Genomic DNA, 17,186 nt, shown 5'->3' with positions numbered 1-17,186 from the left:
GGGAAGTAACCCCTGATGTTCTCCTTGGAACTAATTCTGCTCTGTTTGAGGTTGTCCCTTTGTAGCTGTGTTCACTATGGTTCATTTTAGGGGTCGCTTGCAACAGCATTGTCACTTGCTGGGGGAAGGTGAGGAGGAATGAGAGTGAGACAGGAGCCTTGGGCAGACATCCAGTGTTGCTCTTTGTCACTTCCTCCAACCAGGTGAAGTCAGGTGTCATAGCAACATTAGAGACAGCCTCAATGAGAATAAAAGGTCAGGAAAAAAGCAACAAGATGTCTGGGGCAGCAGGAAGGAGGTCTGCCTCCAAGTTTGACCTTGGAGGTTGACCTTGGAGGGGAGGTTTATGAGCTGACTCTGTGAAGATGAGCCTCACAATTAAATGCGGCAGAATGGCCTCCTCTCTATCTCTGGGGCCTGTGAGTCACTGCTCCCTATCTAGCTGCAAGGACGCAGGAGAGGAAGAGTTACTGGGCTAGCCTCAGGTTAGGATGTTTGAGGCTGACCCCATTGGGTGGGACCAACGTCATCCTCCCCTTGCTTCATAAATATTCTTTTGGGCGCTTTCCTCCTTGGGGAAATTAGGAGCAGGGTGCTCCTGCTCAGCAGGCCTGACACCCAGGCATGCTTAAATTTGTTAAAGGGAAAACATGGGCTGTCCAACAGGGAAACACGAACTCTAAGATGAGTGGGATTCAAGAAGCGCCACAGAAATACTCTGGGGCCTTGGCATATGGCGTACCAAGGCAGACCTTCAAGGAGAGTTGAATATGGGATCTGCCAGCATAGGCTTGGCAAGCTCCCAGAGGCCTTGGGCAACTCACACAATCTCTTTAAGCTTCAATTTCCTCTTCTGTTAAAAATTGACAATAATGCCTATCTCCTAGGACCATTGCAAAGACTGCATAGGATGCCATAGGTGGAAACATTTAGAAGAGCAGAACCCCCTGTTTTGCACCAGTTTGGCCCTTGGCAAGCTGATGTGAGGTACTGCTCCCGAGGCAGCCAGCTGAGGCCCCAGCCAGCCTTGAAGAGGACATGGTGAAAACTGAGCACAGGCCCTTCTCCCACAGTCCCTCTGCAGGACGTCCTGCCAGGCAGAGCCTTGGCAGGCTCTGGAAAGGTGTGAGATGCCAGCTCCTGGACACTGTTTCTCCAGCTTCCGGGGGCGCCACTGAGACATCTCCCCTCCTCCTTTGCCCCCGCCACCACTCCCAAAGCCCACTCTTACCTTCAATCTCTAGGTCTGTTTCTGAACTCTCCCAGGCTGATTTCTCTTTTTCGACAGTCGGCAGGGTTTCGGCCTCACAGTAGAGGGCTTCTTCGCTACTCTCTGGAGCTGGCACGTTTTCGGTCTCATCTGGAAGAAAAACTCACCTCCTTGATTCTGGGGATGAAATCTGCCAGCCCCTTGGGTGGAGCCTGCTACCAACTGCCCCTGGGCTCTGCTCCCTTCCTCTGCATCCCAGCTCTTGGCAGTGGCCTTCATCCCCCTGGCCTCATGTGGCTTAAGGTGCTCAGCCCTGCCAGAGTGACTGCACTGCACAAGCCACAAGCCCTCCCTTCTCAACACATGGTCCTTGGGGTCTTGTGAGCACACTCTGCCATGCTCCCTGGACAGTGGCTGCTCCCGCGGCATTGCGTTTTTGGGGCCTGCCTTGGAGATGAGCTCCCTGATTGCACTTTTCCTTCTTATTTGCTTGCATGGGTTTCAGGGTCTGCAGGTGAAAGGGTGGGTCCAAACGCCCAGGCTTCCTCTCTGTCAGGCACACACGGTGCTGGGGAGGGCCAGGGCAGCACAGGTTAATTTGGGTTAAGTGGAAAATAAAACAGACCAGGAGCAGTTCCAGGGAGCAAGAGAGAATTTGACACTTAAGAATTTGACCTAGATTCTCTTCCTTCCAATCCAACATTGATTTTATGACCAAGAAGAAGGAGGGGCTTGACAATCTCCCTTGGGTTGAAACTGATTGCTGTGATTAAATACATGTGTTGGTTTGATGAGACGCTGACAGGAGGGGAAGAGCTTCCTGTACCCCCGTTCCCTGCTAGACATGGTTTTTCCACCTCTGGTCCACTGATCTGAAACCAGCCATGGGCTCCTAAAGGCCACCCAGGAAGTTCTAGAGCTCAATCTTCCAGTATCAGCAGGACCTGTCAGAACTCAGCCAACCTCCTCTTTGGAAGGACTGAGCATTGGTGACCAGCATCTCAAGTTGTGACCACCTAGATACTAGGATGGTGGGGTTTCTAACAAATCTGCACAGGTCTGTATCCTTCTTTGTCCTTGTCAGGTTCCAACATTTATTTCCTGGCTGGTAACACAAAGTCTGTATGATACAAGGTCTGTGTGTGTAAGTAGCAGTGGCCGGGTAGTTAGAAGACATACAGCAGCTTAGTGGCCAAACTGCTGAGTGCCTTGGAAAAGTGGTGTATTTCCAAGTCTTAATTTCCTCATCAGTCCAACAATTTTAGACTTCCATTCAACCACGGGGATGCTGGTAACTATTTATCTCATCAAAAATCAAACAAAACAAAACCATCAAAATACCCTGACTTATAGTTTAGCCAATTCATGTGGTGTAAATATTCCCAAATGTGGCCGATTTTAAACTACCAAAATGACATCAACCAAGACCATAAAATAAAAATTAAAGCCAGCCAGAGCCAGTTCCAGCATAGCACTGCATCCAACTCTCAGTGCTTGCCAAGCCCTGAAGCTGAGTCAATGTAACATATCATCCCAATTCTAGAGGGTCCCAGATGAGGAGAGCAGTGGGCTCCAGGGTTCCTGTGATCCATGGGTGTTAACTGATGCAGCCAGGACAGGCCTGCGTGGTGAGAGATGGGATGCCTTTTCACCTTGTGTCTCGGGCTCAAGAGGCTCATCATCATTGTCCATGGTGCCAGGACCCTCTTGAGGGCTGCTGCCAGCTTCTTGCCACCTTTTAGCCGGGTCCCTAAGAAACACACCTGTCCATTCACCTCTGCCTCAGGCGTTGTGTCTATCTCTGCCCTCACACAGGGGAATCCCAGGGGAGCCTGTGGTTACCCTTCCATCCCAGCCATCCCCTGGGAGAGGGGGCTTTGGTGGGAATTGGACATTCATGGATTTGACCCCCACTCCCCCCAACTCTGTCTGGGAGAGGGAGCTACTTCCTGTGCTCATCAGGGACAGTGGGACAGCTCTATTTCCAGGAGCCCTGTCGAAAGGATGTCCACCTGCTTGTGACTTTGTGACTTAGGAGCTACTTTCATTTCATCTTCAACATTCCATGACCTCATGCAGTTATTGTGATCCACGTAGAGGGACTTGGCAACAGCAGGCCTCCAGCCCTCTTGGTGACTCTGGCAGTCACCTGTATGTCCGCTGCGGCCAAGCCCAGGCTTGGCTGTAAGTGCTCAGGTGCTGTGGGGGAGACCTCTCAGTCGTGTTGCATTTCCCTCTGAGTCAGGACCAAACCCACGCTCCTTAATCAGGTGACTGTGAAGAGCTGCCACCATGGTCTTCACTCAAGGTGGCTGTGCTTCAGGTACGAAGTATGTCAGTGATGGGTAAACTCCGTTTTCATCGGCCCGGTTCTTCCTTTCTTCTTTCCCCCCTGGGAGAGTATCCTCAACCTTGGAGCAGAAGATCAAAAGCAAAGCACGACAACATATGTTCTATCACTACAGTTTGTTGCAGCCAAAGCACTGGTCTACCCAAACTACTGGGCTGCCTACCTTGAAACCACTCAACCAGCATTCCCATGCTTGGCCATTTTCACATGCCTTGGAGTTGAAGTTCAGTTGCAGTTTGCAGTCAAGAGAATCTGGAGGCGTGTTTATTCCTTCTTGATAAGCTTTCAGCACACCAACGGTCAGGTCAGTGACCAGAGGGGTTGGGATGAGAAAATCCCAATCAAAAGAATGAGGAAGATCCAGAAATTTGCATAGGAAAAACATGGCTAGAATCATGGATCAAAGGCAATATGTACAAGCTGTTACTCATGCCTTCAGGCATTCATTCTAGGAAATACTTGTTGAGCACCTACTATATGCAAGGTCTCCAGACAAACAGGACTGTGGGGAGGGAATGCAGATGTGATTAGGACAGGGCCCTTTCAGGGGATATGTAATACCAGACAAAAACTGACAAGGCCACCCTAGGGTGAGGGTCCTAGGCAAGTTTTTGGCAGAGTTTTTGTTCATATCAACAATTTGAGTCAGTTACTCTAAATCAGTGTGGCAATGCCATCCAGCTGGCTCAGTCTTGTGGTTCCTCAAAAGAAATACCCAACAGGTCGGGGGGATGATCACTCCCAGGAGGATGAGATTCAGGTAGACAGGAGCCCTGGAGTTCTTAGAGCATTTGGTCAGCCCTATGTTGGTGTGGAGGATAAGGAAGCATTATTGAAGGGGAGAAAGAGGGAGTATGTGACCGCTGGTCTTGGACAGAAAGAACTCTCTGGAGGGTGAGTTGGACAATTTTGCGGAAGGTACTCCAAAAGCCACTGGACAGAGGCATCCTTGTCCCGGGTCTCAGAGCAGCACTGGAAATTGACAAGGTTTGTGATGAAAATCTTCTAGGAATTCAAGGGAGAGTGAGGTTTCTGGGCTCTGGACAAGCAGAGGCTGGGGAAGAGGCATTTCTAGGCGTGTGGGGTGAAGGAAGGCAGCAGGGCTTTAGGTAGGAATGCAGGATATAAAGGGGAGTAGGGAAAGGGGAGCCACATGGGCCAGAGCAACTGCAGGGACAGATTCAAATGCAATTAAAGGCAATTAGAAGCCATTGAAGATTTTTACACAGGAGAGTGACATTATCAGAGATTTTCTTTAGAATGATGGACAGCAGTATTTTTGTATGAGAGTCAATTCTGTAAAAATGAAAAGTTTAAGAAATACAATTTTAAAAAATTTCTATCTTTTAAAAAATCATGAAATGTAACATAATACCTGCAATCTTCTTTTTATACGTTATTTTAAAACATTTTTGTATTACAAAAGGGTATCCTTTGTAAAATTGACTTTTAAGAGTTACAAACATAATAGAAGAGTTCCCATACACTTTTTACCCCTAATATCTTCTATAACCGTAGAGAAATGATCAAACTAAGAAATTAGCATCGATACGATGCTGTGAACTAACATACATGCTGCCTTTGTTTTTTACCAGTTTTGCCACTAATGTCCCTTTTTGGTACCAGGCTTCCATAATGCTGGGTTTATTGTGGCTCTGTTGGTCTCCTCCAATCTGTGACATTTCCTCCGGCTTTTTTTGTCTTTCATGACCTGATGCTTTCAGAGCATTTTGTAGAACGCTCCTTAATTTGTCTGATGTTTTGCCATCATGATTGGGAAGGGTGCCAAGAGTTGACGCGTACTTCTCAGTGTGGAGTACGTGATGAGTTAGTTATACTGATCACTCGGTCAAGGTAGTGTCTGACAGCTTTTTCCACTGTAAAGTTACTATTTTTATCTTTGTAATTAACACAGGGGTAGGGACGATACTTTAAGATTCTGCAAATATTCTGTTTAAGCGTAAACTTTTGCCCACTAATTTTAGCATCCATCAGTGGATTATGACTCAGCAATTATTGCTATAGCATCCTAATGATTTTCTATATCCACAATCCTTCTACAGTTGTTAATTGGAATTGTTCTGCAGGAGAGAATTTTGTCCCTATCCCTCATTTATTTATTTAGGTGTTTATATCAATCCTCAAAGACGTTTATTTTATTCTTTGCATTACAATACAATATTATCATTTGTTTTGCCATTAAAGTTCCAACTTTGACCAGTGGGAGCTCGTTCAGGTTGACTCCTGTGCTCCTCTGATAGGCTCCTGCTCTATTTGAGCCTTTCTTTACTTTCTGGAACTACAGGAATTAATTACTTGTCCAAGGGGAGAGTGGTATTTTGGTATCTAGCTCTGGGAGCTGGTGTGCTCACTACTCTTGGGTTGAGGGAGCTTCTGGTCTATTTTGGTAAATATAGGTAGGAAAGAAACGTGTGTGTGTGTGTGTGTGTGTGTGTGTATACTAACTCTTTTTTTGTTTGTTTGTTTTGTATACTAACTCTTCCAAAACACATATTTGTTTCTATATCCATCATAGATGTGTGTGTATATGTGTGTACACGTGTGTCTGTATATATATACACACACACCCCGCAAGGCTATACTGATACTGCTATCTCTAATCCAGCACCACGGGGTTCATTTGCGCCTGCTCCTTTTCATATTTGTCATTTCTTTCTCCTGGCTAGAAACCCAGGTCTCATTTTATACAATCTCTCTGTTTATTTGTTCATCTCTGGTATCTACATAAAGCAGTTTCAGAATTTCTAAAAGCCATATCCCCAGAAACAAATTGAGCGAAAGGGGAAAGAGAGGAGAGGGGAGGGGGGAGGACAGGTGGAGGGAGGGTAATTGGTGGGACCACACCTACGGTGCATTTTATAAGGGTACATGTGAAACTTACTACATGTAGAATGGAAATGTCTTAACATGATAACTGGGAAAATGCCATGAAGGCTATGTTAACCAGTTTGATGAAAATATTTCAAATTGTATATAAAACCAGCACACTGTACCCCATGATGGCATTAGTGTACACAGCTATGATTTAATAATAATAATAAAGGAAACACATTTAGCCACTAGAGTACTGTGTTTGTTAGTCCATAGGGTTTTTGTTGTCGCTATTGTTTATTCTCATGGTATCCAGTGCTCCCTGCCCAGAGTTACTCAGGTCAATTCTTGATGCCCATCCCATTCAGTGTGGTTATTTCATTCACTTGTAATACAGTTATATTTGTTTTTCAATAGCTGCATTTCATCCTCCCTCCCCCTGCCCACTCCTGGCTGCTTTTACTTTAATTCATATATAGTAGACTCCTGTGGTATACCTCTTTGTGGTATACAGTTCTATAGGTTTTGACACATACATAAAGTCTGTTATCTACGGCGGTAGCTCCATCATCCTAAAAAGTCCTCACACCCCTTTATGGCTATCCTACCCCCTTCTCTGGCCCCTGGGAACCACTGTTCAGGTTTCTACCCTAACAGTTTCACCTTTCCTGAATCATATAAATGAAATCATACAAGGTGTGTATTCTTTGGGGCCAGCTTCTTTCACTTAACAAATGCATTGAAGATCCCCGCCGTGTTGTCACCTGGTACAACAGATTGTTCCTTTTTATTGCAGAGTAATGTTTGATCACATGGATGTCCCATGCTTTATTTATCTGTTCATTTGCAGAAAGATAGCTTCATATTTTCCTTTATTTTGGGACTACGAGTAAAGTGGTTATAAATGTTCTCATACAGGTTTTTGGGTGAACATAAGCTTTCATCTCTCTTGAGTAAATACCGAGGCCTGGGATTGCTGGGTCATGGGATAGGTGTGTGTTTAACCTTGTTAGGAACTGCCAAGCTGTTTTTCAGTGTGTACCGTTTTGAATTCCCACCAGGAATGTATGAGACCATCGCCGCTCCACGTTCTTGCCAATGTTTCCTATTACCAGATTTTGGTTTTGGTTTTCCATTCTGGTAAATACGTAACGGTATTTCACGGTGGTTTTAGTTTGCACTTTCCCAGTGACTGCTGATGTTGAGCATCTTTTCATGTATTTATTTGCCATTCATAGATTTTTTTCTGTTGTTTGTTTAGATTTTTTGCCCATTTAAAATTGGATTATCTATTTTCTTATTGTTGAATTTTGAGAGTTCTTGGTATATTCTGGATATACAAGTCTTTTGTCAGAAAATGAGATTTTCAGCCCAGGCGTGGTGGCACACACCTGTAGTCCCAGCTACTAGGGATGCTGAGGCAAAAGGATTGCTCAAGCCCAAGAGGTTGCTGGGAGCTGTGATGCCGTGGCATTCTACCCAGGGTCACAAAATGAGACTCTGTTTCAAAAAAGAAAAAAATCAATTAAGTAAAACAGGAAAATGTGATTTTCAAATATCTGGATCTTGTCTTCCCATTCTCTTAACAGTGTCGTTCACAGAGGGAAAAATATCTTTTTTTAAAAAGTCAAATTCTGGGCGGCGCCTGTGGTTCAAAGGAGTAGGGCGCCAGCCCCTAGCAATCTGGGAGGCCTCAGTGGGTAGATTGTCCTGAGCTCACAGGTTCGAGACCCGCCTGAAGAAGAGCGAGACCCTGTCTCTAAAAAAATAATGGGGCATTGTGGCACGGACCTGTAGTCCTAGCTACGTGGAAGGCTAAGATGAGAGAATTGCTTGAGCCCAAGAGTTGGAGGTTGCTGTGAGCTATGATGCCACAGCACTCTACCAAGGGAGTGAGACTCTGTCTCAAAAAAAAAAGTTAAATTTTTGTCAAAATTATCAATTTTTTTCTGCCACAGATCATGAATTTGGTGTCAAATGTGACATATCTCTGCCTAACCCAATGTTATGTAGATTTTCTCCTATATTTTATTCTGGAAGTTTTATAGTTTTAGCTTTTACATGTCTGTGATCATTTACACATTTTAGAAATTATGGCAAGATACGTGTAAGATAATACTGTTTTGTTTCTTGCTTTTTTTTTTTTTTTTTTGAGACAGTCTCACTTTTGCCCTTGTTAGAGTGCTGTAGCATCATGGCTCACAGCAACATCAAACTACTGGGCTCAAGCGATCCTCTTGCTCAGCTTCCCAAGCAATGGGGATTACAGGTGCCCACCACATGCCTGGCTATTTTTAGAGATGGGGTCTCGCTCTTGCTCAGGCTGGTCTCCAACTCTTGAGCTCAAGTAATCCACTGGCTTAGACCTCCCAGAGTGCTGGGATTACAGGCATGAGCCACCAAGCCTGGCCCATTTTAACACTTTTAAGTGTACAATTCAGGCTCGGCGCCTATGGCTCAAGTGGCTAAGGCACCAGCCATTCGAACCCTGGATTCGGGTTCGAATCCAGCCCGGATTGGCCAAACAACAATGACGGCTGCAACCAAAAAATATAGCCGGGTATTGTGGCAGGCGCCTGTGGTCCCATCTACTCGAGAGGCTGAGGCAGGAGACTCACTTGAGCCCAGGAGTTGGAGGTTGCTGTGAGCTGTGATGCCACAGCACTCTACCCAGGGGGACAGCTTGAGTCTCCTGCCTCAAAAAAAAAAAAAAGTGTACAATTCAGTTGCATTTAAGTATATTCACAATGTTATGCAACTATCACCACCATCTATTTCCAGGCCTTTTTTCTTTTTTGAAACAGAGTCTCACTATGTTGCCCTCAGTACAGTGCTGTGGTGTCACAGCTCACAGCAACCTCCTTGGGCTTAAGTGATTCTCTTGCCTCAGCCTCCCAAGTATCTGGGATTACAGGTGCCCGCTACAACACCCAGCTATTTTTTTGTTGCAGTTGTCATTGTTTAGCTGGCCGGGGTTGGGTTTGAACCCACCACCTTTGGTGCATGTGGCCAGTGCTGAGCCTCCAGAACCTTTCCTATAAACCACCTTGAGTTAATTTCTAGATCAAGCGTGGGGTCCAGGATGAGATTACTTTGTTTTGCATGTGGTGTGTCAGCACCACTTGTTGAAAAGACTGTCCTTTCTACCTTTGTCTTTTCACGATTACCAAAAATCAGTTGAATTTGGGTCCTTTTTTCAGACACCATTTACCTGATATGCCTTGTAACCACCATTTGATTGAACTGTTGTGCTTTTCTTGTTTGTTTGTTTTTTTTAGAGACAGAGTCTCACTTTATCGCCCTCAGTAGAGTGCTGTGGCATCACAGTTCACAGCAACCTCCAGCTCTTGGGCTTAGGCGATTCTCTTACCTCAGCCTCTCAAGTAGCTGGGACTACAGGTGCCTACCACAATGCCCAGCTGTTTCTTTGTTGTTGTTGTTGTTGCAGTTTGGCCGGGACCGGGTTCAAATCCACCACCCTTGGTATATGGGGTCGGCGCCCTACTCCCTGAGCCACAGGTGCCCCCCCGAACTGTGGTGCTTTTAACAGTTCATTTGTGAGACAAATCCCATGGTGCTGGGGGTGGGCCTGAGGCACTTAGGGCACTTAGGGAGTGGGAGGCAAACTGACTACATAGTCCACAGAGCGGGAGCAAAACAGTTCCAGAGGAGTGAGGAGCTCTGATTTTGATTTGAAACAAGTCAAAGACAATGTCACCTGGGGCAAGGAATGGATGTCAAATATTAAGGGAATGATAATTGCCTTCTTTATCAACAATATTCCTGCTTAACTTCCACTAGTGGGAAGCAAGGCAGAGGGACCCTTTCATATCTTATAGGTACCATTTATATATAGCACTTAATAAATGCCAGGCACTGTTTCAGGGACTTTACATGTATTAATGCATTTAAGTTGCCCAAACAACTATTATCTTGGTATTATGAGATATTAGTGTTGTTCCCATTTTGCAGATGAGGAAACTGAGCACAGAAAGGTTAAGTAGATGGCTTAAGGTCATGCAGCTAGCAAGTGGCAGGGCTGAGATGTAAGTGAAGTTACTCTGACTGCAGAGTCTAGGCCGCCTTTCCACACTGACCCACTTGCTGCTCCTTGAACATGACAAGGTTGTTTCCCCCCTCTGGGCATCTCCTGCCCATGGCTAAATTGGGATTAGGTGGTATATTTCCTCAATTGGCAAACTACAATCCAGGGGCCAAATCTGGTCCATTCCTTGTTTTATAAATATGTATTGAAACACAGTCATGATCCTCTGGGTAGGTCTGCCTGTGGCTGCCACAATGGCAGTGGTGAGCAGTTATTTCAGAGGCTTAAGGGCCTACAAAGGCAAAAATATTTCCCATCTGGCCTTATAAGAAAAAGTATTTGATGGCCATTAGCATAAGATGATTATTAAAGGTCCGAGTTCTCAAAGGGAGAGAATGGAAAGAAAAAGTTCAGAGAAAGGAGGTTGGCATAAAAACATATGAGGAGGCAAGATGAAGAAACGCAACCAAAGAAAGGACCAGATGCTGTCACATTAGTTGTGACAATACAGTACAGATTTTATACAAGGGATTTGCAAAAAGATGGTAGTTCTAAGTCAAGTCAGATTTCAAATAAAGGGCTTGGTGTCATAAAGAAAGGCGTGTTCAGGTGCATTATTTTGTAAAGCAAAAAGCCAGCAGGAAGTGCAAAGAAATTCCTCATTATGCGCCCCCTTTTGCAAGTTTGGATTTCACCCTATTTGGTGTCCTCATGAAATGAAGCTCTTCACAGAGCAGGATTTTTTGTTTGTTCATTCATTCATCGATTCACTCGTTCACTGTGTTAAGTGCCCTGGTGCTGGCCGACTAGGTGACAGGGATGGAGTGGTGAAACTCACGGAGTATACAGTCTACTGAGGGGTACAGACGAGAACGCAGGGACAGTGTTGAGCGCAGAGTGGGCGAGGGTGCTGCAAAAGCAAATAGGAGGTGGTGTCTTGTCCCTACTGGGGGCAACTGTGTGTCTGTGTCAGTGTGAGTGTCAAAGATTCAGGTAGCAGGCGGTGCCTGTGGCTCAAGGAGTGGGGTTCTGGCCCCATATAGGAGGTGGTGGGTTCAGACCCAACCCCAGCCAAAAAAATACCCCTGCAAAATAAAAAGAAATGATGCAAGAAGCTTCCTTGACTAAGGGATGTCTATCCAAAGTCTATTAGCAGCAACCAGGTGAAGGCAAAGGGGTGGTGTGGATGTGGGGGAGGTTTTGCGGCTGAGAAAAAAGCATATACAATGTCCGCATGGCATGTTCAAGTCACCTCGAGTAGACAGGTGAGGGTAAAGTGTGACTTTCACTGGGGATAGTGGTGGGAAGTAAGTACTAAGAAATGAAACAAGGTGAAAGGCCTTCAGTGCTATGCTGAGGAGCTTGGCTTGCATCTTGAGGACAGTTGGGGTTCACAGAAAGGTTCTAAGCAGCAGTGTGACCTGATATGGTTCACGAAGTAGAAAGATTGCTCTGGCTGCCATGTGGAAAGCAGATTGAAGACCAGAGGGGAATCAACACTAGTTGGCAGGGTCTAAAGGGAGGATGTGGACTAACAGAATAAATGTAAGGAAGGTTGAACCATTTGGACTTGAGGATGGATCAGATATAAAAGAGAAGAAAAAGTGAGGGGCCAGGATCGCTTAGGAGATGGCTGTGCCATTCATAAAGAAGAGGACAAGGTAGCTGGGGCAGAGGCTTTGGAGGATGGTGGGGGAAGGTGATAAGTGCAGCTTTGGGTGTGTGGAGTCTTTGAGTTGCTTCTAGGATACCCATTGGAGAGGTTCACTGGCAAAGGGACTTAGGATCTGTGGCCCAGGAAAAGGATTCAGGTTAAAAATGTAGATGTGTGAGTTGTTAGTGTATGGATGGCATTTGAGGCCATTGAAATGATGAAATTTTCCTAAAGAGGGCTAGTAGAGTAAGAGGAGGGGAGAGGGCAAAGGGGAAATCCTAGGAACACCGTCAGTGAAAGGAGGATGGTCAGAGGAACAGAAGTGAAGGATGTGAGGACAGGAATGTCCACTGAGATAGAAGGAAAATAAGAAAGTCACAGAAACCAAGAGGAGAGAATCTTAGAAGAATCGGGGGCAAAATTACTGAATATTCAAGAAATGATAAGCCCTGGAGGGTGTTATTTCTGCCGATCCCACTGTCCTCAACAAGGGAGGCTTTGGGAACTTTGGTGAGGGAGTTCCAGTGCAGTCGTGGGGGAAGATCTATTTCAGTGGCGTGAGCATGAACAAGAGGTGAGGAAGAATAGACAGCAGGTGCGGACAACTCTTATAAGAAGGTTGGCTGTGAAGGGGAGGTGGGGAGACAGAGTACTAGCTCGGAGGGGGACATAGGGCCAAGGGAGGGTTTTATAGCATAGGAGTAATTTGAACATGTTGATGGGGGCCAGACATGGTGGCTCACGCCTATAATCCCAGCACTTTGGGAAGCTGAGGTGAGATGATTGCTTGAGGCCAGGAGTTCGAGAACAGCCTAAGCAACATAGCAAGACCCCATATTAATAAAAAAAGAAAAGAAAAAGAAAAATTAGCTAGGTGTGATGGTGCATGCCCAGCTAATTGGGAAGCTGAGCTGCCAACTCAGTCCAGGAGTCTGAAGTTGCTGTGAGCTATGATATTGTTACTACACTCTAGCCTGGGCAACAGAGTGAGACCCTGTCTCAAAAAGAAGTGTTGCTGGGAAGGAGTCAGTGAAGAAAAAGGGCAAGTAAAGGAGCCCCATCTTGAAGGAGGGAGGGGGTCCTGAGTGCAGTGGAAGGTCAGAGGCTGTGTTAGGATGGAAAGAGGAATAGCTGGTTACAGGTGCTGGGCAAAACATTGCTGTGGTGACAGAGAGTAGAGAGCTTACACTTGTTGGTTCTATCTTCTCTCTAACGTTGGTAGGGAGCTGATCTCCTTGAGCAAGAAGGGAAGCAGAGGAGCAGTGAGTCTGAGAACAGACTCTTGCTGTGGAAGTAGGAGAGAAAGTTGATTAAAGAGCATGGGATTTCTGGGGAGGGTGGCGAGCAGAACTGAGGGTGGAGATCAGCTCACTAATGGCCTCAATCTGGGTGGTTGGTCATTTTGTTCATCGTGCTCAGCACGGTGCTCGGCAACCCAAACCTTAAGAGCCAACAAGGATGGTTTTACTGACTTAGGCAGATATAATCTAAGAACAATGGGCAGGAGCATTGATATTGGAAAGAGAGTGATTTAAAAGCAGGATCATGGGAATTACATGTTAAAGAGAGAAATGATGACTGGGCTGGAAGCTTGAGAAGGATGGAATGGAGAGGTCAAGGGTTTGACATAGTGAAAGAATAGATGAAGCAGAAGCTAAAGTGGGAGAGGCAGAGAGCCCCCATGTGACCCCTCAGAATGGATGTGTAATTTACCACTTCCAAGCGGTGCCCTTGACACATGCAAGCTGGTGTCAGGGTAAGGAGTGTCTTAAATAGATTGGGAAAGAAGGTCATTGAGAAGGTCATGGCAATGAGCTTCTGGGAGTTAGGAAGGCTCATTCACATTGGTGATGGGCGGATCTGAGGGAGGAAAGATTGTGAGTCCAGGACCAAAGTCTTCAAGGGATGAGGAGGAATAGGGAGGAGACCAAGAAAAGACAAGGATGAGGCTGGGTCATACAGTGACGAGTGCTTGATAAATGTCTAATGAGTACATGAATGCATGAATCGGCAAATAAGTGAACAAATGAATGCAGCAGCTCAAACTAATTTGGCACATCCTGAGACTATCTAGCCATAGATCCTGAGATCAGGAAGGGAAGAAACACAAGCCTTAAAGAAGCCAAGTTACCAGGAGTATAGGGGCCTCAGGTTATTGTAAGAGGTGAAAACGGGTAATTCTGTTCTGTCTATCCTATGTGAGAGGCTGTTTGTGCTCTGCAGACCCACACACGTTCAACGTGGTAGCTGCTAGTTTCTTCCTGTAGCACTTGAAATATGACTACCTCAAATTGAGAGGTGATGTCCAAGTACAACACACACTGGATTTTGAAGACTTGGTAAAAAAAAAAAAAAAAAAAAAGAAAGAAAGAAAGAAAAGAATATAAAATATATCATTTAAAAATATTGATTATGTGTTAAAATACTAAAATTTTGAATTTAGAGGATTAAATAAAACACTAAAATTGATTTCAACCACTTATTTATTTTTATATAAGGCTACTAGAAAATTTTAAATTACATATGTAGCTTATATTTATTTTGGGCAGGCCTTGATCAGTAGCCTCTGCAATCCTGAAGGAAGCAATATGCCACCCCAACTATCACCTATGTTCAACCAATAAGTTAAATCAGGCAGCCAACCTGTTTAACTTCCCTATGTACCTGTTGTTATAACTAAAATTTGAGCTCTCAGGGCTTAGATTTCCTATACATGGGAAATTCCACCACCACCACCACCCTGCCCTTTTTTTTTTAGAGACAGAGTCTTACTTTGTCGCCCCGGGTAGAGTGCTGTGGCATCACAGCTCATAGTAACCTCCAGCTCTTGGGCTTAGGCGATTCTCTTACCGCAGCCTTCTGAGTCGCTGGGACTACAGGCGCCCGCCACAACACCCAGCTATTTTTGTTGCAGTTGCCACTGCTGTTTTAGCTGGCTGGGCTAGGTTTGACTCCACCACCCTCAGTATATGGGGCCAGCGCCCTTCCCATAGGTGCCGCCCAGAAATTCCCCTTTAAAAGAACATTTTAAATGCCTCAAAGTATTGCAAAACCTCCCACTTGCCCCATTAGGTAGGTTCTACATCCTGGAAACCACACTGCTATTGAGTGTAGGTGCTCATCAAAGCTTTCATTGTCTTGGTTGGAAGGAATTGAGGCGCTCAGCCTATGTCTCTTGGAAAAGTTCTGACACGATGAGGCTAGAGACCGTGCATGTTGTATTTGTAATTTTCCTTTCACTGGAGAAGCCTGAGGCTGCACTTCTCCAGGCCAAGTTTCCTGGAATCTGCAGTTATTGGCTTGCTTAGCAATGTCACATTTTAGTTTGAAGAGCAGGAACCTTATTTTGGCCGGGGATAGTGGAAGAAGACCCTCCATTAACAGTGGATAGAGCTATTTGTTTTTTGTTGTTGTTGCATAAGTTCCAAAAATATATCAGTAAACACTGAAAGCTTGTGTTGGGTCAGGCATAGTGAAAAAACTGAGGCCTCAAGAAGTTAGACTACCTGAGAGGTTCCATGTGTGGGAAGTGGCAGAGACAGGATCTAATCTCAGGTTGTTTCACTCCAAAGCCTGTGATCCCCACACTTTCCAACATACCTGCGTATGGGTCAAGAAGAGGGAAGCTTTGCTTAACTGCCTCAGGAAAAGCCTCTGAAAGAACATAGATCAGTTGGCTGACACATTGTGCCCACACATGTGCCTTGAACAGCCCAGTTGAGGCTAGACCTGTTAGCAGAGGTTCCCAAACTATACATCAGAATAACTTGATGAATGCTTAAGGGGCACATCCCTAACCTGTTAACTCAGAACTCTGGGAGTAGGGCCTAGAAATTAGTATTTTAAAAACATATTCCAGGCTGGGTGTGGTGGCTCACGTCTATAATCTGAGCACTCTGGGAAACCAAAGTGGGCAGACTGCCTTAGCTCAGGAATTTGAGACCAGCCTGAGCTACAGTGATACCCTGTCTCTACTGAAAAATAGCCAGGCATTGCGGTGGGTGCCTGTAGTCCCAGCTACTTGGGAGACTGAGGCAAGAGGATTGCTTGAGCCCAAGAGGTTTAAGGTTGCTGTGAGCTATGATCCCATTGCACTCTACTGAAGACAACAAAGTGAGACTCTATCTCAAAAAAGTGAAAAAAAAAATTCCAAGTAGATAAGGGAACCATTACTTCATTAAATGATAAACATAGTCTCCAGGCCAGTTTTTTGACTTAGGATCTGACTTGGAACTTGGACTTCTGGGTAACTATTAGAACAAAATGGAAGGCGAGTACAAGGAGGGTTTACTTGTAAAGGAATGAGCCTGAACTTGGGGGCTGCTTAGGTAGATCTTAACATTTGTGCACTAATTTTTGAGCAGCTTCCTAACCTTCAGATTGCTATGGCCTCATCTCAGGCAGAGAGATGAGTGCTGTTGCCTGAAGGCAGACATTGCCATCTCTTCGTCTAAGGGTACATAGTGGGAAGGCCACAGTACTGACTCTTTCCTTCTTCCTCCTTCTAGCCTTTCAGTGTTATGATGTACCCAGCTGGTCCAGGATCTGGTGACTCCCCAGAGGGCTTCCCTGAACAACCAAGGCTCCAGCCACAAATTGGAAATCACACAGCTCAGACACTCGGTACTGAAATTGGGCGTATTATACAGTCCTTTCTTCAGAGCAGGGTTGGGACAGAAGACTGAGGATTGGGTTTGAGGAAGAGAAACTCAAAGAGGTCTTTGGGTGGCACAGAAGAACTAGCCTTCATTTAGCGACACCTGCTTGGTTCAACCAGTGGACAAAGGTTTATTTGGTCTCTACTCGTGTGCATTATATTAGGTGCTGGGGAGATACTTCAAGGTAAACAAACCACCAGCCAGACTGCTCCCTGGCCTGTAGAGGTGATTATTTTTCTTTTATTCTTGACTCTCTTAACAATGGGACACCTCTCACCCCACCTTAGGGAAAAGAAGGCCCATTTCTAACAGGTGGGGAAGGAGACAAAATCTTAGGTGCTGAAGCAAAGGAGGATTCTATTTGTGACCTAGACGCTGAGCTGGGGAAGATAGTAGAGGCAGGAAAAGGTGGAAAATGGGGACAAACTCAAGTTCAC

General features: G+C 45.4%; 1 protein-coding gene across 1 annotated transcript in view; it reads right to left on the bottom strand.

The window, feature by feature from the left end:
- LRRC74A (leucine rich repeat containing 74A) overlaps positions 1–2,902 on the bottom strand; it is a 38,414-nt gene extending 35,512 nt beyond the window's left edge. Inside the window, exons 1-2 of the mRNA XM_012803398.1 lie at positions 2,863–2,902; positions 1,232–1,360 (exon numbers count right to left, since the gene is read on the bottom strand). Coding sequence (XP_012658852.1) covers positions 1,232–1,360; positions 2,863–2,902 — 169 coding nt within the window. The remainder of the gene's footprint in view (positions 1–1,231; positions 1,361–2,862) is intronic.
- Between the last annotated feature and the right edge of the window lie 14,284 nt (positions 2,903–17,186).

Source organism: Otolemur garnettii, unplaced genomic scaffold, assembly GCF_000181295.1.
Source record: "Otolemur garnettii isolate 467f Iridium unplaced genomic scaffold, OtoGar3 scaffold00020, whole genome shotgun sequence".
Taxonomy (NCBI): domain Eukaryota; kingdom Metazoa; phylum Chordata; class Mammalia; order Primates; family Galagidae; genus Otolemur; species Otolemur garnettii.
Note: the sequence above shows the minus strand (reverse complement) of the source record. Positions and strands in the feature narration are given on the sequence as shown.